Source organism: Phacochoerus africanus, chromosome 5 (genome assembly GCF_016906955.1).
Source record: "Phacochoerus africanus isolate WHEZ1 chromosome 5, ROS_Pafr_v1, whole genome shotgun sequence".
NCBI lineage: Eukaryota > Metazoa > Chordata > Mammalia > Artiodactyla > Suidae > Phacochoerus > Phacochoerus africanus.
This window is the reverse complement of record NC_062548.1, coordinates 111,327,697-111,351,278: the sequence shown is the minus strand read 5'-3', so window position 1 is coordinate 111,351,278 and position 23,582 is coordinate 111,327,697. Positions and strand designations below refer to the sequence as shown.

The 23,582-nt window shown below is 41.1% G+C and overlaps 1 protein-coding gene across 1 annotated transcript in view; it reads left to right on the top strand.

Annotated features, from left to right (window-relative positions):
* TTC27 (tetratricopeptide repeat domain 27) overlaps window positions 1-23,582 on the top strand; it is a 176,991-nt gene that overhangs the window by 148,424 nt on the left and 4,985 nt on the right. Inside the window, exons 15-18 of the mRNA XM_047782314.1 lie at window positions 1,995-2,047; window positions 5,885-6,050; window positions 20,320-20,517; window positions 21,801-21,912. Of these exons, the coding sequence (XP_047638270.1) occupies window positions 1,995-2,047; window positions 5,885-6,050; window positions 20,320-20,517; window positions 21,801-21,912 (529 nt within the window). The remainder of the gene's footprint in view (window positions 1-1,994; window positions 2,048-5,884; window positions 6,051-20,319; window positions 20,518-21,800; window positions 21,913-23,582) is intronic.

The following is a 23,582-nucleotide window of genomic DNA, read 5'->3' as shown; positions in this document are numbered from 1 at the left end:
GAGAATTCTCCACTCCATTTGGTTGGAACTTGAATGACTCCCAGCACTGCGTGACCTCCGCAATCTCCATTCAGCTCCCAGCTCTCTGGTAGTTGTTCTCTGCTGGCCTTAAGAAATTTTGTCCTGAACACGAGTAGCTTAGTATTCAGCCAAAAACTCAAGGAGTTGCTTATTGAGATTTCTGGAGCTTATTCTCTGCACAGATCTCTCTTCATTGGTATTTTTGTCCTGCAAGTTGCAACTTCCTTTTCAGCCCTGAACTCTGATCTCTTTTCTTCATCTCAGTAAGACTTGCTATGCTTTCTTTGGTTTCTGTCTTTTTTTTTTTTTCCCGTCTTTTTGTCTTTTCCAGGGCCGTACCCGAGGCATATGGAGGTTCCCAGGCTAGAGGTCGAATTGGAGCTGTAGCCCCAGCCTACGTCACAGCCACAGCCACAGCCACGCCAGATCCGAGCCGCATCCGCGACCTACACCACAGGTCACGGCAACGCCAGATCCTTAACCCACTGAGCGAGGCCAGGGATCAAACCTGCAACCTCATGGTTCCTAGTCGGATTCGTTAACCACTGAGCCATGACGGGAACTCCTGGTTTCTGTCTTTCTATGCTGCAGCCCTCAAAGTGCCTCTGCATGGAAGTGAAGGTGGATTGTAGAGACACCTCAACAGTCCTTCTCTTAAGGATCACAATCCTGTGCTGCCTGTTGCCCAGCTTCTCAAAAACAGTTGTTTCCTATATTTTGTACAGTTTGTAACTTGGTATGGTCATAAGGCTAGTCTGGTACTAAATGTGATAGGTCTCTAAGTAGAGGTCCATTGCCAAGTAAAATTTTTTTTTTTGAAATTTTATTTATTTATTTTTTTACAGAGTAAAATACATATATTTAAACACAGTTACATTCGCACAGATTATTATATCCTGGATCTTAAGAAAGTGATTAAGTGACTCCCTCTGGAGAAGTGGAATGGAAAATATGCTGAGACAAATAGGAAATTTATTCTATACTTTATCCCATTTTGTATGGCTTTCATCTTTACTATTTACTATTATCTATTACATTTCAATTTTTCTTTAAAAATTAGCATTATATTAAAATTGTGTATATTATGCAACTAAAATTTATAAAGAAGAAAGCCTTATATACCATTAAATATTTTATATAGTGTGATAAAAAGAATAACTTAACTGGTAAGAATAACAAAAATAATACACCTTCTGAAAATAAGTAAAATATAAAATGCATAAATTGGTTAAAAAACAGTGTAACTATATAAATATGTCCTCACAATTTGTTACAGCTTATTGATTCTTCAATATAGGCATTACACCATTCTAGCTGATGTGATAAACAAGACATTATAGCCAAGTAAAATTTTAAATCATATGTATGGTTCTTGAGAACAATATGCTCAATATTTTCCAAAAGGCGAAACAAAGAGGAATAAGCATAATTTATATTGTTCTTGTGAGAATCAACATTTATATAGAGGGTTTAATTTGTTTTTGTCATTGCACCGAGGCAGAGGTAGAGAAATAAGTTTGATTGAGGAAATACTCAGGCATAACCCTGGACAACATATGCTCCTTTATTTTCCTATCTGATAAAGGATGGTGGTAAAATAGCAAAGCCTTTTAAGATAGGAAAAACAATATTCTCCATTGCTTTGGATTTGTCATAAATCTATATTTTGTGTAAATTATGTCATAAATTGCCCAGCTATTTTGTAAATCTAAATTTGGAAATAAACTCTTAACTAAATTCCAGATTGGTGCTTTAATAGTTAAATCATTTTGTTGATTATTTATGTGACTTTTTTTGTTCTAAATTATAAATGTCAAGTTTAATTATTTAGTTTTCTTACATACTTTTAAACATCTTGAAAGTTATGATTGCAAGAGCACATCTTGGACTAGGAAAATATGTTCGATTTTTGGTTGCAGCGATGATTATGCCTAAATGAGAATAGTCTCTAACTGGGGTTTCTGTCATTTCAGAACGCTGAAGCTTGGAACAATTTATCAACTTCTTATATCCGATTAAAACAAAAGTGAGTACCTCCAAAAAGAGGGAAGAACTTCACTTCCAAAATAAATGAATGGATTTCCTTCAGCTGAACCATGAAATGTGCCTTACTCTTTATACTTTTTTCCCCTGCCTACCCATATCTTTGAGTTATAATGCCTTAATGTAGCTATTTGCATTCTAAGTGTTGTTGCTTTCTTTCTTTCTCTTTTTGTCTTTTTTTGCCTTTTCTAGGGCCGCTCCCAAGGCATATGGAGTTTCCCAAGCTAGGGGTCTAATCGCAGCTGTAGACGCCAGCCTACCCCACAGCCACAGCAACGTGGGATTCGAGCTGTGTCTGTGACCTACACCACAGCTCATGGCAATGCCAGATCCTTAACCCACTGAGCAAGGGCAGGGATCGAACCCACAACCTCATGGTTCCTAGTCGGATTTGTTAACCACTGCGCCATGACAGGAACTCCTTGTTTCTTTCTTGAAAACACTTAATATGTAATAAAATAAGAAACATTATTTGAACTTTTTATTTGATACTGAAGTTTTGTAGCCTCATTTTCATTACTTGATAAAAGCAAGCAGGCCTTTAGTCAGCTCAACAGGCAGATTCTTAATGATTGCTTGCTGTGTACTGGACATTATCGAGAAATATAAGTATGGACCAGTGTCTTCAGAAGTGCAGGTTTAAAAAAATAAAACATTATGCCATGTTATTTAAAAAATTGATTAACAGTGTAAGTAGTATGTGGTAAGTATCATGTGAGAACTACGAGGGGCTGTAATACTGCTGGTGAGGTTTGTAGAACACTTGTTTTGTCCCCCCCATATGGTCCTGTGAGGACTTTGGAAGAGTGAAGGTGTCTGATGCTGGGTCAGGAATGCTTCTGAAAGAATGTTGGACTTAACATTTGAGGAGTAGGTCGAGAAGAGAGAGGAAAGCCTTTCAGGCAAGGGGCGTGTGACCAAATGCAAAGTGACAAGCAGGAAGGCCTCACTCTAGGAGAGAAGGAGCAGAACAGTCCAGCTTGAGACTAGAGTGAGATCTGTAGTGAGCGATGAGGTTGGGAAGGTCAGATGGCAGCCTGGTCTGCTTAGCTGACTAACAAGTTGACATTCTCTAGCCTGTTGACAGTAGGAAGCCAGAGATTTCAGTGAGGCAACTTCATGAAGAAAGAAGCTTTTTAGGAAGTTTTTTCTGATGCAGTGTGTGAGACCGACTGCAGAGGAAATGGGGAGCTGGGAAACCAGTTAGGAGACAGCTGGTATAACAGTCCAGGCAGGAGATAAATGGACTGGAAAAAGAAGGGGCAGCTGCCAGTTTATAAAGGGGACAACCCTCTGGGCTTATGGACTGGCTACAGAAAGCAAAGGATGGTTGTTGCCTTGATTTTAAATAAATGACATAAGGATGGATATATTTCTTTTCTTTTCCTTTTTTTTTGGCCTTTTTTTTTTCTATTTCTTGGGCCACTCCCACGGCATATGGAGGTTCCCAGGCTAGGGGTCGAATCGGAGCGGTAGCCACCGGCCTACGCCAGAGCCACAGCAACACGGGATCCGAGCCGCGTCTGCAACCTACACCACAGCTCACGGCAACGCCGGATCGTTAACCCACTGAGCAAGGGCAGGGACCGAACCCGCAACCTCATGGTTCCCAGTCGGATTCGCTAACCACTGCGCCACGACGGGAACTCCAGGATGCATATATTTCTATTTTTATTTGGCCTTATTTTCAAACTTAATTTTTCTGTATGGACTCACAAGTGTTGCTGAAGATATCATTAAATCCACGTTACGTCAAGATCATGAAATGCTTCCGCTGCTCTTGGGTGACAATCTATATAATAAAGTACTGCTTTTTCTACCACTATCTTGAGAAAATAGTATTCTTGATTGCAACTGTTTGTGTTAAAACTCACTAGAGACCCTTTTGGCTTAAACGGGGGGGCGGGGGAAATCCCTGTCATGGTTGTAGAAGGATCTCAGTGTGTTTTCCTAGCAACCCTAATAATTTTGTATGTAGTGAGGCTCTTGATGCTCTATGTTGTCCTCCAGCCCATGAATCCTGAGTTCTCATTACTCTTTCAGTGGTTCTTGCACATTGTTCCTCAAGGTCTTTTTGATACTTTTTTGTCTTCCTGAAAAAAAGGAATAGGTTTTTGTATAAAAGTGGGGTTGTAAGGTCAGAGGTAAATCATTCCCTTAGTCTTGCCTTTTTATTCTTTGCTTTCTTTGCTGCTGCTGCTGCTCCAGACATGGCTCATGTTTGACTCATGAAATTGTTATGTCAGGAGCAAGTTATTACTGTTCCTCTCAAAGAATCCTATCCATGACTCAGAGTGACCCTTTAAACTCTCTCATCTCTCCTTGTGCTGTCACCAGGTTCTTCACTAAAGTGCTCTTTCCACTTTGTCACCTTATTCCTGTAGGCGTAATGTCCCTACCATTCCCTTGGGAAAATTTCTGTCTTCCTATATAACTGTCAGAGTTATGTCATCACTACCACTGTGGGTTTGATAAGTGAATCAGAAATTGAAATTCCTTATAAAGAAGTCATCGGAGTTCCCATTGTGGCTCAGTGGGTTAAGAACTCAACACAGTGTCTGTGAGGATGTGGGTTCCATCCCTGGCCTCTCTCTGTGAGTTAAGGATCTGGCATTGCCACGAGCTGTGGCTGTGGCATGGGCTGGCACCTGCAGCTCTGATTGGACCTCTAGCCCATAGAACTTCCATATGCTGCTGGTGTGGCTGTAAAAAAAAAAAAAAGAAGTCATTAAAAAAAAAATTTCATTGCAAAATCTTTGAGGGCAGAAAATTGTGATTAGAGGGTAGGAGGACAAACAGGGAAAAGGATAATCTTCTGGTGTGGATTGCTGCTTGTTGAGTTCTTCCCCAGTAGGGTAACCTCATCTCCACCCTCTGTGTGGGTGGAGCCCTGGGGAATCTCAGTCCTCTGATATTGAAGGCAGTTGCTATCACATGGGAGGTGGGTGTATGGAGCAGAGTAAAGAAAAAAAGAAGAAAAAGAAATCCAGAGAAACCATTTAGAGCTGAATTTGAAGAAGTGTTAGAGCATGGGCACTTCATTTTTAACTGTAAAGGCGAGTGGGCCAAGGGATAAATGAATCTGTGCATTCTATGACAGTTTCAGGTAAATTGTTTAATATAGAGAATAAAAAACTAAACTGTAGTCCATGGGGTGTTATAAAAAAGACTAAAAGGACAATTGTAAAGAAGTCATTTTGATTGGTAGCATAGGTATATTAGAGATTGATTAAATGATTTGTATGTTCAGTGACTAGTGGGGAAAGTCACTGATCGTGTGGACCTGCTTCCTTTTTTTTTTTTTTTTTTGGTCTTTTTGCCATTTCTAGGGCCGCTCCCACGGCATATGGAGGTTCCCAGGCTATGCCAGAGCCACAGCAATGCGGGATCTGAGCCACCTCTGCAGCCTACAACCTTTCTGAAGTGGCTTGAATAAGGCATGGATTCCATGATGGTTTGATAAGGCTTATCTGCCTAGCCTGGTGTTCATTTTTATTGTTGTATTTGGCTATTTTTAGCTCATTTTGCATAATTTGTTTTTAGTATTCTCTTATGATTTTTAAAATTTACTAATATTGTGCCATTTTTCTGAATTCTAAATGGGATTTTAGGTAGACATTTGTCTGCTTCATTAGTTTTTTTTTAAAGAGCCAGCTTTTGGTTTTGATCATTTCTATTTTTTATATTTTATTTTACATCTCTATTTTTTTCCTCCTTTCTTAGAATTATTTGCTGTTTTTCTTCTACCAAATTAAATTGAATGTTTTAACTATGATTATTCATTATCTTATTTTATTTTTTCAAATTTGACCTCCAATAGAGTAAAAGCTTTTAGAACTTTACAAGAAGCCCTCAAGTGCAACTATGAACATTGGCAGATCTGGGAAAACTACATTCTCACTAGCACTGATGTTGGGGAATTTTCAGAAGCCATTAAAGCTTATCATCGGCTCTTGGACTTACGAGACAAATATAAAGATACTCAGGTAGGCTGTTCATATTTTGTTATTTCAGTTTGTGATGGATACTAATAGTTGATTATATGATATAAATTGATTCCTTGACTAGACACAGGAAAATTTGGTTAAACACGTGTAATATATAAAAGTGTTTTTTGTATAGTTGAGTGTTCTTAGTTACGTATTAATTCTGGCATTCCACTCTCAAATATATGTTTGTGTAATCACAGACTGAATTGTACTGTGACTTGGTTATGAAAACCTGATATATGGTTTATAGTCAGCTTGCAGAAACTTAATAGAATGATGCTTGTGTTATTACTTTGGTTATCTCAGTGGAATAGCTGGATTAAATTCCATACTCATTGATTCACTCATTGAACAATCATTTATTGCCTACTTTCGAATTGTTTGAACAATACAAATGAAGACATTTTCATTGCACTGTTCAATGAGATGGTCTTTGTCTTGGGATAAAGTCAGGACTGGTTGATTCTAACACAGTACAAAAAATATTATATCTTTTCAGAAACTGTGCGAGACTTGAAGCCCCATGTATTTGACATCCAATAGGATTAAATATAAAAGACCTTGTGGGTTTAATTGTGGTTGAAGAGAATATATAAAGACAGGGTGTGCAGGAGCTTATAGGTTACAAAGTCAGAGGGCTTGAAAATGTAACACTTTATTTGCAATAATCAACATATGTATTTAAAGTGGTGACTTTGGAATTATGAAAAAACAAATAACATCTATATATGATAATACCTCACTACTCTTATGACTTATTATATATGGACTTCAGCTGTTTCAAAATTTTCCTAGTGCTGGCCCAGTTTTGTTTTGTTTTTTTTCTTTTTTTTTTTTGCCCCAGCCTTTTACCTCTAAGCATGTTCTAGCAAATCCAGCTGTAAAATTGGCCAAGCTGCTTTAAAGCTCAGGTTCTTAGCAGTTCACTTAAAGATCTGTGTCTTCAAATAGAACTATATACCTTCTTATAGGTGCTAGTAATTGAGGATCTGGGCCCTCAAATACTTTTCTTTTTCTTTCTTTTTTTTAAATCCTTTCTAACAGTTGTTCATTGACCATCCATTATAGAAAGAAGGGACTTGAATTTTTTTTTTTTCTTCTTTTTAGGGCCGACTCACAGCATGTGGAAGTTCCCAGTCTAGTTCAATTGGAGCTGTAGTTACTGGCCTATGCCACAGCCAAAACAACTCAGGATCCGAGCTACATCTGCAACCTACACCACAGCTCACAGCAACGCCGGATCCCCGACCCACTGGGCGAGGCCAGAGATCATCATGGATACTGGTTAGATTCGTTTCCACTGTGCCACAATGGGAACTTCTTTGTGTGTGTGTATGTGTGTTTGGGGGGGGGGGTGTTGAATTTTTTAGAGTGAAGGTCATTTTATTTAAGGGCCCAAATGGCTAGGTCTGGGCCCCTCTCCTTCAATAAGAGATGGGCTCTGTAGGGTATAGTACATAAACATGGAAGGGAGAAGTCTTTTTTGATTTATCTCATTTATTCTCCGTTGCTTCCCAAAGCAGGTCAAAGTAATAATAACTAACATTTAATGTGGATTTGCTGTGTGCCAGATACTGTTCTAAGCAGTGGACACATTAACTCAGTTAATTCTCACCACAGCTCTGTGGGATAGATTTGTACTATTGTAAACTATGTCTCACTCCAGAATGTGTGTATGTATCTCCCCTGCCTTGTTTTAATGAAATTAATAATATGAAATAAGATAACTGTTCCAGACTCTTGAAAAACTGCTACCTCTTCATTATAAAGAGTTACAAAGTCAGAGTTCCTGTTGTGGCGCGGTGGAAACGAATCCGACTAGGAACCGTGAGGTTGTGGGTTCAATCCCTAGCCTTACTCATTGGGTTAAGGATCCAGTGTTACCATGAGCTGTGGTGTAGGTCACAGACACAGCTCAGGTTTGGCGTTGCTGTGGTTGTGGCGTAGGCTGGCAGCTGCAGCTCCTATTGGACCCCTAGCCTGGGAACCTCCATATGCCAAGAGTGTGGCCCTAAAAAGAAAAAAAAAAGAGTTACAAGGTCATCAAGATGTTTCTAATTTTAGTTGACTGAGATAGGTATATGAAGTATGCCAAATCATCTTGCTAACTCAAATCTGAGAGGCATGTATTCCAAAAGAATGGCAAGACAAATGGAAAGAAAATTAACTTGCTTTACTGAAGATGATTTAGAATGAAATAGGTTTAGCCTTCATCATTCCAATCTCCTGCAGTTATAATAGCTGGAAATATATTGGATTTTTTTTTTTTTTTTTGGCTACGCCAATGGCATGCCAAAGTTCCCAGGTCAGGGATCAAATCCATGCCACAGCTGTAACCAGAGTCACAGCAGTGACGACACCAGATCCCTAACCCACTGAACCATGTGGGAACTCCATATTGAGAATTTTACCTAAGATTTTCCTTTGTTCTTATCACCCCCCACCACCACCCCAACTTAAATGTCTTATTTTCTCTGAGGATGAAAACATTTCTTGCAGATGTTTAGAATACTGCAGCTGTGTATGAGTTTCTATAAATGTATGGGGAGAGAGGGGATACTTAGCATAAAACATTAGCACAGTAGTAGATACCAAGGAGATACTCTGACAAAAATGATCTGAGTACAGTTCGTTGTTTCTAAAGATAAGGCTTTCAGTGGTTGATTTGGCATGCTCTATACCAAATCAAACTCATTGGAATTATAAGAGCACATGCTTTAGAAATCTTTTAAGGAACCTTCCCTAAGAAAGAATAAAGGACCTCAAATAATGATTTTTATTCTGAGGGATTTTAGACAATTCTCAGTGAATATAATTAATGATTTTGCAGAAAAAGATGTTTTAATTTCGTCATTTTTTCTTAATTTAATTTCAAAAGGTTTTAATGAAGAAGTAAAAAGAAAGTGAAGATTAATGAATGTAAAGAATGATTCTAGGAGTTCCCATCGTGGCTTAGTGGTTAACAAACCTAACTAGTATCCATGAGGACTCAGGTTCGATCCCTGGCCTCAGTCAGTGGGTTAAGAATCTGGCATTGCTGTGAGCTGCAGTGTGGGTTGCAGACTCAGCTTGGATCCTGCTTTGCTGAGGCTGTGGTGTAGCCAGAAGCTGTAGCTCCAATTCGACCCCTAGCCTGGGAACCTCCATATGCTACGGATGCAGCTCTAAAAAGACAAAAAAAAAAGAATGTTCCTTTTGCATACGATTACTCCCCCTTCCCCCTTTACCCAATCTCAGTTCTGAGGGAGTCGTTTTGAGTATTTTTTCAGAAAAGGAAAAGAAGTTAAATAAGAAAGATTTTCCCCGTATAAATTGAGATGCTTTCATTTAATTTTTATCTTAAATAGATTTTCTAAACATATTTTAGTGATCATATTCATAGTATCCCATTCCTTCCAACAAATTTAATTGTAATAATTTTCACCTATAGCAAAATCGTGTTCTGATTCCTGTTGAAAAATTTTTAATCGTGTACCTGTTTTAGCAGAGTGTTTAACATATTCTGGAATTAAGTGAAAAATTTCCTACCTAGAGAAAGTTATTAAGATTTAAATTTGTGGCCAGCTAATTTCTTTTTTCTTGTAATTCTTCTTTTGGTCCTTAAATTCAGAATATGAAACAAATGCCCTTTGTACAGTAATATTTCATCTGAGCGTGAAGATTTTGGTGAGTTTGAAATTAGTTTCTATGAAAGTTAAGTAATTTTAGAAATGATGCAGGGTGGCATTTGGATTCTTCAGACTTCCTTCCCACAGCACCCCTGCTGCACACAGGAGCACCAGGAACCATTCCTGTTAGGAAGAATACTGTATATCAACAAAGCACACTGAGAAGCATGAAGTGCTATAAAGACGTCAGATGTTATGCCTATTAGTTTAGCTGCTGCCACATTTGGATTTGGGGAAATAGTACTGAGAACATAAAGGCTAGAAAACCAGTGACTTGTTCACCTCAAGTAATCATCTTTAGCAGCTTATAATAGAGAACTTTTGGGTTTTCAGATAGAAAAGTAGCCACAGTGAGAAAATTTGTCCATTTCTACCAGGCCCTGGTAACAGCTCTCTCTAGAAGTGTCACAGAATGCTGATGTGATGTTTGGTGTCTGGCAAGAGTGGGTAGAATCGCTTCACGGTGATTAAATCATCACTGAAGGAAGGTCTTGATGGCTGGTGAGGCTTGGTCATGTCTAGCTTCGTGGCTTACTTGTGCCTGTCGTCAGGCTGTGTTACCGCTAGTCAGCATGGACTGAGACAATTGATAGATTGTCTGGAATATTTTTATCTTGGCTAAAAAAATATTGCTTAATTTGACTCTGCAAGTTTGGCAACAGGTGTCTTTCAGAAAAACTCTTGATATTCTTATGTTTGACACTACCTGACCTCATTCTATTTTAATGTGCTTTACAATTCTCTATCAATTCTTTTTCTTCTTCTTCTTTTGTAAATGTGATACTTCAATATAGACATGGGGTAAATTAGCTATACATTATTGTTGTGCTCACTGCTTGTAATTATAGATATTTGTAGTCATGTCTGGAATATTTATTTATTTATTTATTTATTGCTTTTTAGGGCTGTACCTACCCTGTGGAAGTTCCCAGGGTAGGGGTCGAATTGGAGCTACAGCCGCTGGCCTAACACCAGAGCCACAGCAATGCGGGATCCAAGCTGCATCTGTGACCTACACCACAGCTCACAGCAACACTGGATCCTTAACCCATTGTCTGAGGCCAGGGATTGAACCAGCATCCTCATGGATCCTGTTCGGGTTTGTTAACTACTGAACCACGAAGGGAACTCTCGGATTATACATATTTTTATTAATCTGTCAAAAATCTAATTTTCGTTTTTATGCACAATTAGCCCCTGACACTAGTTTTCTTCTATTGTTATTAGTACCACGATTAACCTTGTCGACAAATCTTTCTGTATCTTCATGCTTCTTTCTTCAAGATAAATTCTGATGTTGATTTGTTCAGTTTTTTTCTTGTCTTACTTTTTTCTTTTCCTCCTTCCCTCCTTCCGTCTCCCCTTCTTCCTCCTCCTATTTCTCCTTTGATAACTTGGTAATCATTTCGGGAAATGAATTTAAGTATTGCATTATTGCACCCCATTGACTGGGAAGGGAGGAGGATTAACATATTTCAAGTACTTACTATGTTCTTGGCACTTAACATGGATTATCTTTTATGGGGTATACAGAATTTGAGGTGGGTACTAAATAGTCCTCATTTTACAGTATATGAATATGAGACCCAGAGAGGTTATCTAACTTGGCTGATAATATAGCTAGTAGGAGCCGAATATAGAAATCACATTTAAACATGCCTATTGTGTGTTTGTATCATGTTTTGAAGTCCGAAGGAAGATGTCTTTAAAAAGCACATTTCCAGAGTTCCTTTTGCAGCTCAGTGAAAACGAATCTGACTAGCATCCATGAGGACGCAGGTTTGATCCCCAGTTAAGGATCCGACATTGCCGTGAGCTGTGGTATAGGTTGCAGACCCGGATTGGATCCCAAATTGTTGTGGCTGTGGTGTAGGCCAGCACTACAGCTCTGATTCGATCCCTAGCCTGGGAACCTCCATATGTTGTGGGTGTACCCCTAAAAAGACAAAAAGACAAAAAAACAAAAAAAAAAAAACCCCAAAAAACACATTTCCCCATCATATCAGTGTGCTTGTAAACTACAAAGGCTTTTTCAAATTGGGGTATAATTTATGTACAGTAAAATGAACAGATCTTTTTTTGTACTTCTTTTTTTCCCCACTTTTTAAAGTTTTATCGAAGTATAGTTGATTCACAACATTATGATCATTTGCAGCACAGTTATACTCGTACACACATCCATTCTTTTTCAGATTCTTTTCCCATATAGATTATTACAGAATATTGGGTAGAGTTCCCTGTGCTATACAGCAGGTCCCTGTTGACCAGTCCCTCCATATGCCACAGTGAAACGCACAGATCTTAAGTGTAAGTTTGATGTGTTTTGACCATTATGTATTCTTGTGTGACCACCTCCCATCACAGATATGGAGCATTTTCATCACCACGGAAGCTTCTATTACACCCCTTTCCAGTCAACTGAAGTGCCACCTTTTCCCCTCAGCCAGGCAACGGCCTTCTGATTTCTGTCACCACAGTTCAAGTTTGCTTTTTCTTGAATGCCCATAAGTAGAACCATGGAGTGTGTGTTCTCTTACGGATGTGTTGTTCTTTGTGTGGAGTTCTCTGTGGGGAAGGAGGGGGGCAGAGCTGAGGTGCAGCGGGGGCCGGTTGCCAACCAGATCGCAGTGGTGGCTGGGAGATTACCTGGGAGAGAAGAGCGGACCGAATGGATATGTTGTGTACAGATTATCTCCCTGTAAAATAGATATTATCTCCATTTTACTGCTGAAGCATCTGAGCCTCAGCAAGATGAACTAATGGAGGTGATGTTTCACAGCTAACAAGTCCTGCCTACTTAACCCAAAACCTGTGCCTGCCTTCTCCACGCGTGAAGAAAGTTTTTCCTTTTTTGCTGACGGAGCCAAAAAGACAATGTTGAACTGCCTCATCCCTCTGATAACTGAGGTTGGGGGAAGCCAAGGGTCAGGGTTATCAGACCAGGAAGCAGAAGTTGTGTAGAGAGCTCCAAGTGGAACGGGGCGTTAGCCAAGCCGGGAGGCGGGAAATGGCTTCATTCCTGGCCTCCAGCCCTCCTGGAAGTGTTTGCAACTCGGCCTGAGGCAATGCTGTTCCTTCCTGCTTTGAAGATCTCCAGGGTTCAGAGGGCCAACGCCTTGCGCTTTCAGCCAAGATTTTGGTGAGACTTGGCCGAGGACATCAAGGTTAGTGTTGAGGAAGAGGAAACTCCTACTTTTCTCTTTGTGGTGATTCTCCGACATTTGTATGAAATCACTGCTTCTCCGTGTAAGAAGACTTCAGCCCTCTTCAGGGGTAACAGCGGTTCCCCACTGTCGCATTCTGCTGGCTGTGTCCCCCAAGAAGGGTCTATGATAGAAGGGAAAAATAGGCTTAGGATAGAGGAAACCAAAGTGCTACATCACTGAGATGACTAGAGGTGTGGGTTGAGGATGTAGAGGTCATTGCGGGGAGTTGGGGCCGCGGCGTTGGTTTAGGTAGGCTCCGAGGGACAACAGGGCTGTTTATGCTGATTAAAATGAAATCCCTCTAAACATCCAGGCTCAGAAAATATACTGGATTATTTTATGATGCACCAAATGAATTCCAAATGGGCTAAATATATGCTAAATATTTTTTCATCTCCTAGAAATTAGACTACAAATGGGCATTTAACCAAATTTCCTGAATGTTGAAGCAAGAAAAGAAAACTTGAAGGAATTTTTATGATTTCATGAAAAAAATATGTGACAAAATATTTGTAACAAGTAGGAAAGCTAAAAAGCTAATAATATCCTTATTATATAAAGAGTTAACATCTGCTACGGGAATGGAATGGGACAGCATAGAGGCTTCAGAAACAGACTAAGTATGAGAATTTAGTTCCTGATAAGGATGGCATTTTAAATCTCTAGGATAAAAATAAAATGGTCAATATGTATTGAAATAGTTGGCCAAGCATCTGGGACCCAAAACGAAAGCTCTGCTTCACTCCTTAAACCAATATAAACTCAAGTGGATAAAGTATTTAAATTGAAATGCCGTGAGAGGCAAGATGATGTTATAGGTGAGAGGATGGACTTGGGGGTTAGACAGCCTGGGCTTACGGGCTACCTCTGCCAGCCACTAGCCGAATGACCTGGGTTAAGTTTTAGTAACTTTGTTCTTGAGTTTCACAAAACAAGGATGATAATAGTACTTCACAGCGTTGCTGTGAGGATTAAATCAACTAATACCTGTAAAGGGCTGGGAGTTCCCATCGTGGCTTAGCGGAAACGAATCTGACTAGCATCTAAGAGGATGCAGGTTCAATCCCTGGCCTCACTCAGTGGGTCAAGCATCTGGCGTTGCCATGAGCTGGGGTGTAGGTTGCAGACGCGGCTGAGATCCCGAGTTGCTGGGGCTGTGGCACAGGCCAGCGGCTATAGTTAGGATTCGACTCCTAGCCTGGGAACCTCCATATGCCGTAGGTGGGGCCTAAAAAGACAAACGAACAAAACCACAAAAAAATCCTGTAAAGGGCAGAGAATAGTATTTGGCACATGTAGGTGCTGTTCGAGTATAGCGGCCATCATCATCATCATCATCCCTTTCCTTTCCTTTCCTTTCCTTGTTAGTGAAGTAAAACCATAAAAGCACCAAAAAGAAAGTGTGGTAAATATTTTAATAAGCTTGTGGGTGGAGAAAACTTTTTTTTTTTTTTAATGACCACACCTGCAGCACGTGGAAGTTCCTGGGTCAGGGGTCGATTCGGAACTGCAGCTGAGCCCTATGCCACAGCCGTAGCAGCACCGGATCTGAGCCACATCTGCAACCGATGCCACATCCTAGGCATCTGCTGGCAACACTGGATCCTTAACCCACTGACTGAGGCCAGGGAGCGAACCAGCATCCTCACAGGGACAATGTCGGGTCCTTAATCCTCTGAGCCACAACAGGAGCTCTTGAGAAAAATTTTTAATCATAATGCTGAAGCCATATTTCATTAAGGAAAAAGTGAAGAGACTCGAATTGGGAACTTCTACATATGATAGGACTCACTTCTGACCTGTGAGTGGGCTGGACGTTGCTGTCCTGAGTAGCAAGAGGCAGAGACATGACAAGCCTTCATTTAGTGCTTCCTGGGCTGAAACTGGGAGAGGATTAATAGAAGCCAGTGCCCTGGAGAGCGTTTGTCTCAATGTCCTGAGTGTTGGCTTGGTCTTTCTGTGTAAGACTCCTGGATTCGTTTCCTGGGGCTGCTGAAACAAATTACCACAAGCTTGGTGTCTTCAAACGACAGAGATTTATTCTCTTCAGTTCTGGAGGCCAAAAGTCTGAAATTAAGGTGCTGGCTGGGTTATACTCCCTCTAAAGGCTCCAGGAAGATCTTTCCTGCCTCTCCCCACTTCTGTGGGATTCTGGCATTTCTTGTTTGTGGCAGCATAATTCTAATCTCCACCTCCCTCTCCACCTCCTTCACCTCCTTCCCTGTGTGTGTCTCCTTTTCTTCTAAGCACATCAGTCATTGGCTTTGGGGCCCACTCTAATCTGGTAGGACTTCAGCTTGACTCATTGTTTCTGCCAAGACCTTATTTTCAAATAAGGTCACATTCTGAAGTCCTGTTTGGAAATGAATTTGGGAAGGGGACCTATTTGACTGGCCGCCACTGTCATGCTCCTTTTCAGGGAGAGAGCGGCGGCTCTGAGAATAGCGGGGTTGGCGAAGGTAAGGGAGTGTGTCAACACTCACTTCATGGGTAGTTTTAGGGGCGGTAGAGGCGACATGCCTGGAGGTTCTCCCGAGAGAAGGCCAGAGAGACCTCAACTAATCCCGTGAAGGAAAGTCTTTGCAAAGTGGGGATAATAAGGAGCCTTCTTCCCAGGGTTACGGTGAGAGATACATGCAGCCCTGTTGGCCGAGTGCTGAGCATGGGGTTGAGCACAGTTTAGCACGTAGTGAGTGCTCACAGCGGAGGAAGCAGGGAGTTGTCCAAGGCTGATGCCACAGTGGTAGATTTCCTTTTTCTTTAGGTCTCTTTTAAACCATCAGGAATACAGGGGCACATAATGCGTGGGCAGTGATGAGGGCTGGGCTGTCCCCTTCTGACAGAGGTTCAGTGATAGTCATAATAGTTTATAGGTCTATATCGCTTTACAGGTTTTGAAGCTCTTTACATGTATGTTGACTCCTTGATACAGCAGTCTGTGATGTAGCCGACTGACGACCTGTCATCACTGCTGCTATTTCCCAACTTCCCAACCGTTCTTCCGTGTTCATGGTGAACTTTAGGAACTGACTGCCTTCCTCTCCACTCTAGATCTAGCTGTTCGTGAATACGGGGTTTTAGGGAGATGGTACCTCCAATACTTTGGGCTTCACGTTCTTTGTGCTCATCTTTTTCCATATGAGCAACCCATCCACGTGGCCATATCTTGGACCCTGTTCCTCCAAGAATTGTTCATCTCTAAATGCTTACATTCTTCAGCTACTTATTACATACTTAGTAATTTATAGTTTTAACTAGTTATAGATGGGTTCATTAATCCTATTTTTATCCAATTTACAGTGGATAAAAACAGCCTGTTTAAAAAATTTTTTCTTTTCACTTTTGATGATGCAAATGACTATAATGCAGGTAAACTTTGCAGACAGCCGAAGAGAAACTCATGATCCCTGGTGATTCGTTTTATTAAAGAAATCCTACTGCAATACCCTCTGCTCCTTTTAAGTTACAAGTATCTATTTTCTAAAGAAGGGTTAAATATATGTTAAAAGTTAGTGTTTTTGTAGTCAGTCTGGATAACTAGAGTGTGACTTTCCTCACTGGTTAGAGGGAGGAAAATGGTGATATTAGCCAGTGAATTATAAAATTACCCCAATAGTTTTAAAAATAGTTTTATCACTCTGAAACCCACTTTTTAAGATTACTTGTTAGCTCCATTTGTAAATGTATATTTTATTAACACTTTTTTTTTCTTTAGTTTATGGGGCTTCATCTTAATTGCAGGAAAAACCTTTTTAATGAACTTTTATTAAAATACAGAGTACATATAGAAAAGTACACAGATCACAAGTAAACATGAATTTTCACGGAGGGAACGCACCTGTGTAACCCACCCGTAGAGTGTGAGTCAACCTTTCTGGCCTCCCAGAGCCCTCACAGTCTGCCCCTGCCCCCTCTGCCCACACACGCCAAAGACATAATTTCAAAGTAAAGTCTAGCAAATGAATATTTGTGCGTGCTGTCGCTTTTTTGTTTCCTCTTTGCCAGTCTTTGAATGTGTTTATTCTTTTTTCTCTATTTTTTCTGAATGTTTGTGTTATTAAAATAACACACAACATTTGTTTTTATAAGTTGTAGTAGAAGGCTTGCAACAAGATATAGCAGTTTCCTGCCCAACTGCTACCCACTCCTTAAGATCCTTCTCCCCAAAGGAGAGAACCCACTTTGTATTCCTTTTGCCATTTGCCCATCTCCATATTTCATAATAATAATTATATATGGCTATTTTTTTATTAACCAAATTTTAGGTGTTGTCTGTTGATGTACATTTATAGTACATGAGGACAATGCCCTTATACCAGCCTTTCCAATACTTCCCTTTCTGGTCCTCCCAGTCTATTTAAATTAAAATTGGTGGTTAAGTGAATATTTTCTATTAACATTATATGCCTATGCAAATTATTTTTAAAATGAGTATTATCAGATACTATGATTGGTACCCACCCGTTTTTTGCTTTTGTGTTTCATGGTGTTAACACTTGTCTTGGTTTTCATATGATTCTCTTTGTGAGCTTCTGATTTAAAATCATGATCTTTCCTGTCTTCCTTGTTCTGTCCTTCGATCTGGATGCAGTCCTTAACCCTTGGACTTGCCAAATCCAGCAGAATCTTCCAGTCCTGATCTTTCATAGATGTACTCTCCTTATGACTTTCTTCCCTTGTTTCTGCCACCTTTCCTTAGTGTGTAGACCTCTGTTCTTCTTCCCTCCTCTTAAATCTTGTTTCTCTTAAGACTCTCCTCAGTCTGATTCTTAGCCAACATGGTCTCCTTAGGCAATATCTGCCAAGGCCATGAATAACCTGTTATTTATTCCTCCATTTAAACCTCTCATCTAAGGCCCAGATCCAGCTATTTAACCATTGAACATCAAATAGAGAGTATAAAAACAAATTTGTAATTGCCTTTCCTCCCATTCAGGGTAGAGAAACGGCTAAGTACCTCTGCTTAGGGTATCTGCATATGAATGGGGTCGAGGCGTTCTGTATCTGTGACACTTACAGTTCCCTTTGCTCTGCCCTGTCCCCCATCCCCAACCCACAGGCACTCTACCTTTCTACAGTCCCCCCATATATGCACAAACACCCCCCCACACCAGCTTTCTCCGTCTCAAACACCATTGCTGCAGCTCTCCATTTTTATGGGCAAGAAGGCCAAAAGATTTCTCCTCCCCCCGAACTACTCATCTTGGCTAAAGTGAGGGAGGTGGGATGTTGGGCCAACTGTGAGAGCCCAGAAAAAGCAAGGCATTGTACTAATTTAGTATGCTTCATTTGTACATGTTAACTATTTCAACAGACCATCTCTTCGAAAGCATGTTAATCCTGGAACTATTTACCAAATGATTACTTGAAATAGGCAGTGCGCATTCGTGGCGTTTCTCCTACATTGTGACTTGCAGATTTAAAACCATGAGTGGGATTGTAATGTCGGTTTCATTACTTTCAGATTTAAAACTGTACATGTTGGATTGTAATGTGAATTTCCAGGCAGAGATAATTTATCATGTCCATCTAAAAGGAGAAAAACACAATTGAGTGTTCTCCTGTGCACTTTTATCCCTGTGTATGTTGAGGACCGCGAGTCTCAGCTCACATTCCTAAAAGTGTTCACGGGCCAGAAGAGCCTCAATTCCTTGGACGCATCGCGTGCCTGGATCAGAATGCTCTGGGGAGACAGAGAAAGGGTCACACTGTTTGCATTTCCCTTAGCAGCACGCTTTCTGAAAGGTGGGTTTGTTGGGCACGAGTATTGATTGTGTTAGTGCTGTGTGCTGGGCACGGTGTTAGACCCTAGGACACAAGGTAATGAAATGTGTTCCTCTCCCCGAAGCTCAGGGTAAAAATAAATGCGTGGCACCCTGTCCCTTGGAACCTTGCCAGCTCAAAGCGCGGTCTGCGGTCTGTCAGCATCCGCATCAGCATCACCTGGGAGCTAGTTAGAAATACAGAATCTCAGTCCACGGTGGAGCAACCTGTCCAGCCAGGACTTGGCATTTCCAGCAAGCTTCTGGGAGATGCCAGCACTGTCCGTCAGGGGCCACACTGAGCAGGGAGGTCTTAGAGCACTCTCCTCGAGCTGGTTATTTAGGTGGATCCAGGTGTCTTTGCTGTCCTCCCATCACAAGAGTGACTGAGGATGTACTTTCTCTGCTTCTAGGAAGCCTTTTCTTTCTTTCCTTTTTTTTTTTTTTTCTTTTGTGCTTTTTAGGGCCGCACCCATGGCATATTGAAGTTTCCAGGCTAGGGGTCAAATCGGAGCTACAGCTGGGGCCTACACCACAGCCACAGCCATAGCAACGTGGGACCTGAACTGCGTCTGCAACCTACACCACAGCTCACGGCAACACGGGTTTCCTGACGTTAATGAGGAAGGCCAGGGATCAGACCCACGTCCTCATGGATACTTGTTGGATTTGTTTCCGCTGTGCCACAATGGGAACTCCCAGGAAGTCTTGAGTTACCCAGTCTGATATATGTGACAGATGCACCTTGTTGTTCCATGTAACCCATGGTGGGGCTCAACTGAGCTCCTCTATCAAAGCATCTGGGGTAGAGTGAGTAAAGACTAATGAAAGCAGGAGGGCTGAACTCCTCTATCAAAGCAGACCTGGGGTAGTTGTAAGGACAAGAGATACTTTCTGAGTACCTGCATGCTTAAGGCAAATGCTTTAGCAGTTTATCATTGAACAGTTAGGAAGGGCCAGGACCTTTGAAAACAGAATTAGAGTGTTATCACTGCAGTCCAGTGGCCCAACCTGAGAGGAGGATTTAGGACTCAGTAGGAACATTGAATCAAATTGTTGCACGTGGCCGAACCAGGCGAGAAGAGAATCTAGGTTGATGCTAAGGTCACTGGTCCTGAGAGTGCAGGAGGAAGAGGGATCTGGGATCTCTGTTGGCCTTTTGGACAGATGGAGTGTGAGGTGTTGATGGGACATGTCTGGTAGGACATGCACGATCCTGGGGCTCTGGAGAGGAGTTGGACTGGAGCTGTGCCACCAGTATCAGGCAGACTTGTGCTGGTGTCTTTGCAGCTATCCGTGTGGGCCAGCGGGAGCCCTCAGAGTGAACAGAAAGGAGCATGGACCAAAGGACCATGTGGAGGATGAGTCCTCCACGGAGCCTACAAAAGACACTGGGAGAAGTGGTCAGCATGTGATTCCAGGCAGGGGTTCAGGATGGCTCAACTTGTTATTTTATTTTTAAAAAGTGGAAGGGTGGAGTTCCCTTGTGGCTCAGTGGGTTAAGGACCTGGTGTTGTCATTGCTGCAGCCTTTTCACTGTTGTCATTGTTCATGGTGAGGGTAGCCCTTTGGTTTTTTGTCATTGTTTACTTGTTTCTAGCTTACCGATTTCTTCTGTGCATTTTTTAAGGTCCTTAAAATTCTGGTCAGGGCAGTGATGGATGGAATGGCTGATCGTAGTGGAGATATTGCAACTGGCCTCAGAGGAAAGCTGCAGGAGTTATTTGGCCGAGTAACTTCAAGAGTGACGAATGATGGAGAAATCTGGAGGCTGTATGCCCAAGTGTATGGAAATGGGCAGAGTGACAAGCCTGATGAGAACGAAAAGGTGAGTCCTTCTGCAGTCGTCCGGGGCTCTTGCCTGCTGTTGGATTGCGTATGTAGTGGATCCGCTTTTTTGGTGGTTGGAGGAAGACTGTAATAATTTGAAAGAGGAGATTAATGTGCTCAAGTTTTCATTTGTGATTCAGAGTCTTTAACATAAGCACTCTGAATTATGGACAGGTTAAGACTTGTAAGCATTCATCTTTTCTCTTTTCGTGAATTTTTCTTAAATAATTGTTCTGTTTCCTGCAAAAGGGTCTCTTTAACCTGCTCTCCTTCCAGAACTGCAGCAACAGCTGGTTCTTGTTATTTACTCTGTACCCCTTTCTGCAGGCTCCTTGCTGAAGACCGGGTAGACAGCGTAGAAGGACAAAGGAGTGTTTAAATCCGAGGTGGGGACTATGAAAGGGAAAGAGAAAAAAGAGCTAGATAAGAATATTGGAGAAGAGCTTTAAAGTCTAAACATAAAATATTTTATAGAGGTTGCCCTGCCCCTTCCTCACGAGTGCGGTGGAACACCAGTTCCATTCAAGTTATGCCTTTAGCCTCTTATCTTAGAACTTAAAGGCTCCCCCCGAGTTTCCAAGGTTAGAATACTCAATGTTTTGTGTTCTTTTCAAAACGCCAGCAACAAATCAAACGTACTTCTTGTATGAGTTTGAAATTTGCCGCAGTACAGCTAATCTGTGGGATTCTTAGCCGTTCTCTCCTCCCTCAGTCCACCCAGCTGGCTTCCACCAAAGCCTCGTCCGCCCAGAGAACACATACCCACACGCACGCAGGCGCCCACTCCTGCCTTCCACCTTCCATCTCGTGGGGAGTTATGTATCTTGCGTGTGCGGCATTAAGGGTACTCTGAATTCTCTGGTCTGGGACTTCTCCCTCAAACATCCACGGGGTGGGGTTGTGAAAGAGAGTGTTTTAAGTGTCTATGAATTTATCACCTCCAGTAATTCCAGAGTTTTCACCGAGTTCACACCTGGTTCTCCAAACTGACCTCCTAAGCTGATGGCCACAATTGCTAGGGAAATGCGAATGCTTCCTATAGATTTCCAAGCTAAGCATGCATGTTTTTTCTGTTTATCTCTTTCCAGGCACATCCATGTGATTTCTTTTATTTGCTCACTGCTTTTGGATGTGTGTCTATATCCTTTCTTTGATGAGAACAGTGGAGACTGAGCTGCTGGTTTTTCATGTTGGAATTAGTTCCATATGACTTCCAGGAAGCAGAGTTTGAAATGTGAATTCTACTTGTTATTCTGAATGTTGTTCCTTTTCTTTCCTCAGGCGTTCCAGTATCTCTCGAAGGCATATAAGTGTGACACACAGTCCAGTTGTTGGGAGAAAGACATTACGTCATTTAAGGAAGTGGTTCAGAGAGCCTTAGCACTTGCACATGGTATTTGATGGAACATTTGAGAGCTATGGCATATTTTCATGTATTTTTAACTGATAAGAAAAACTATTAGTCAAAAGCAAAGTTCCATTACAAATAATTTCAGATTATTTCTTACAGTGAACTTGTATTTAATTCAGCAAACATTTATAAGCCAACTATTATGTAGTAGGCACTTTAGAGCAATAAGAAAGAATAGATTAGAGGCTTAAATAGTGTTTGAATAAGTGCCAGGTGCTAGAAACTTTCAAGATATAAAATAACTTTACAGCTGTATTTAACTTCGCTTGATACAGTCTGTTTGTATTGGTTAAGAAAATCTTAACTTTTCCTGACTCATAGTCTTCTTTTATAGATGAAAATGTTTATTCATAAAAATATATGGATTTCTGGAGGACATAGCAATATATACCCAAGAGCTATAACATATAACAAAGGAATTAAAGCTATAATCTAAACTATATCTTTGAGAAATGCAGGTGATACTTGAGGGAAGGATAACCTTACATATGAAGTTGTATGCCTGTTAGGTAAATATATTCTAGATAAAAGCTGCTTTTAATTATTTGCATTAATGAAAAAGAGGCTAGTTAAAGGCAGTAAGGCACTTTTCTCTTTACGTTAGAATATGAGCATTGATGACCTGGGAATGAAATTCAAATAAAATAACAAAGCCACGCTGTTAGGAACTGAGTCACAAGGACTGTGAACCTTCCCTCAGTCCTCTTCTAAGTTCTGCAACCGATAGTTACAGCAAATAGGGAGCCACCAAGGGACAACAGAAAAGGCAGGACTTTGGAATCAGGGAGACTAAGCTCTAGGATCAGCTCTACCACATACTAACTAGGTCATTCGGAGTCACCATTGCTTAGCCTGTCTGAGCCTTATTTCCCTCATCAGGAGAATGGGGATAATATCTACCTAGGGTTGTTATGAAAACTTAGTAAAAAAACACATTGAAACACTTAACAGTACACATGGCTTAAATTTTAATCCCTTACCGTCTCACCCCCACCCTGTTCCTTCTAGGGTAGAAGCTCTGAGCTCTATGGTAGGGGACTCAAGACCAAAAGGAAAAAAAATGAATAAGAATAAAGTTTAACTTTGCCTCAGAAGAAGTCACAGAATGTTCAAAAAATTTAGAAACGGGTTTAATAGTTAACAGTTCTACTTCTCACCCACAAAGAGATACAAATATCCATTTTCCTGGGTCACCTACCCCTCAACAGATCAGGTAGAAGTTAAACGCTGTATAGCTCAAGTTGAGTGTAGAAAAGTCGAGGTCATTGCTGATGGACCAGTGGAAGGATGGTCTAGTGTGGCTGGAACGCATGCGGCTGGGCTGGCCTCTCGGTGGGTGGGCGCCGACGGCCCTCAGGCTTTGTGCCTCTGGCCTTTGTAGATATAGTGCTGTACTGGGGGAAACCCACGCTAAGGGATCTTATGTACACAGTGGTAGCAGGGTGCAATTTACTTTGAAGAATTTATCTGATCTACTTCAGCTTGCCAACCCTAAACATTTCTGTGAACAGCAGGCTCTGTATCAGTCAAAGCCAAGATATTTTCTGTAATCTGTCAAATATAAATATGCAAGTTAAAGAAATACTTGAGGAAAAACCTTCATTTTTGCATCTTAAAGTTTATTTTAAACTATTTTTAGTAACTCCCCCCCA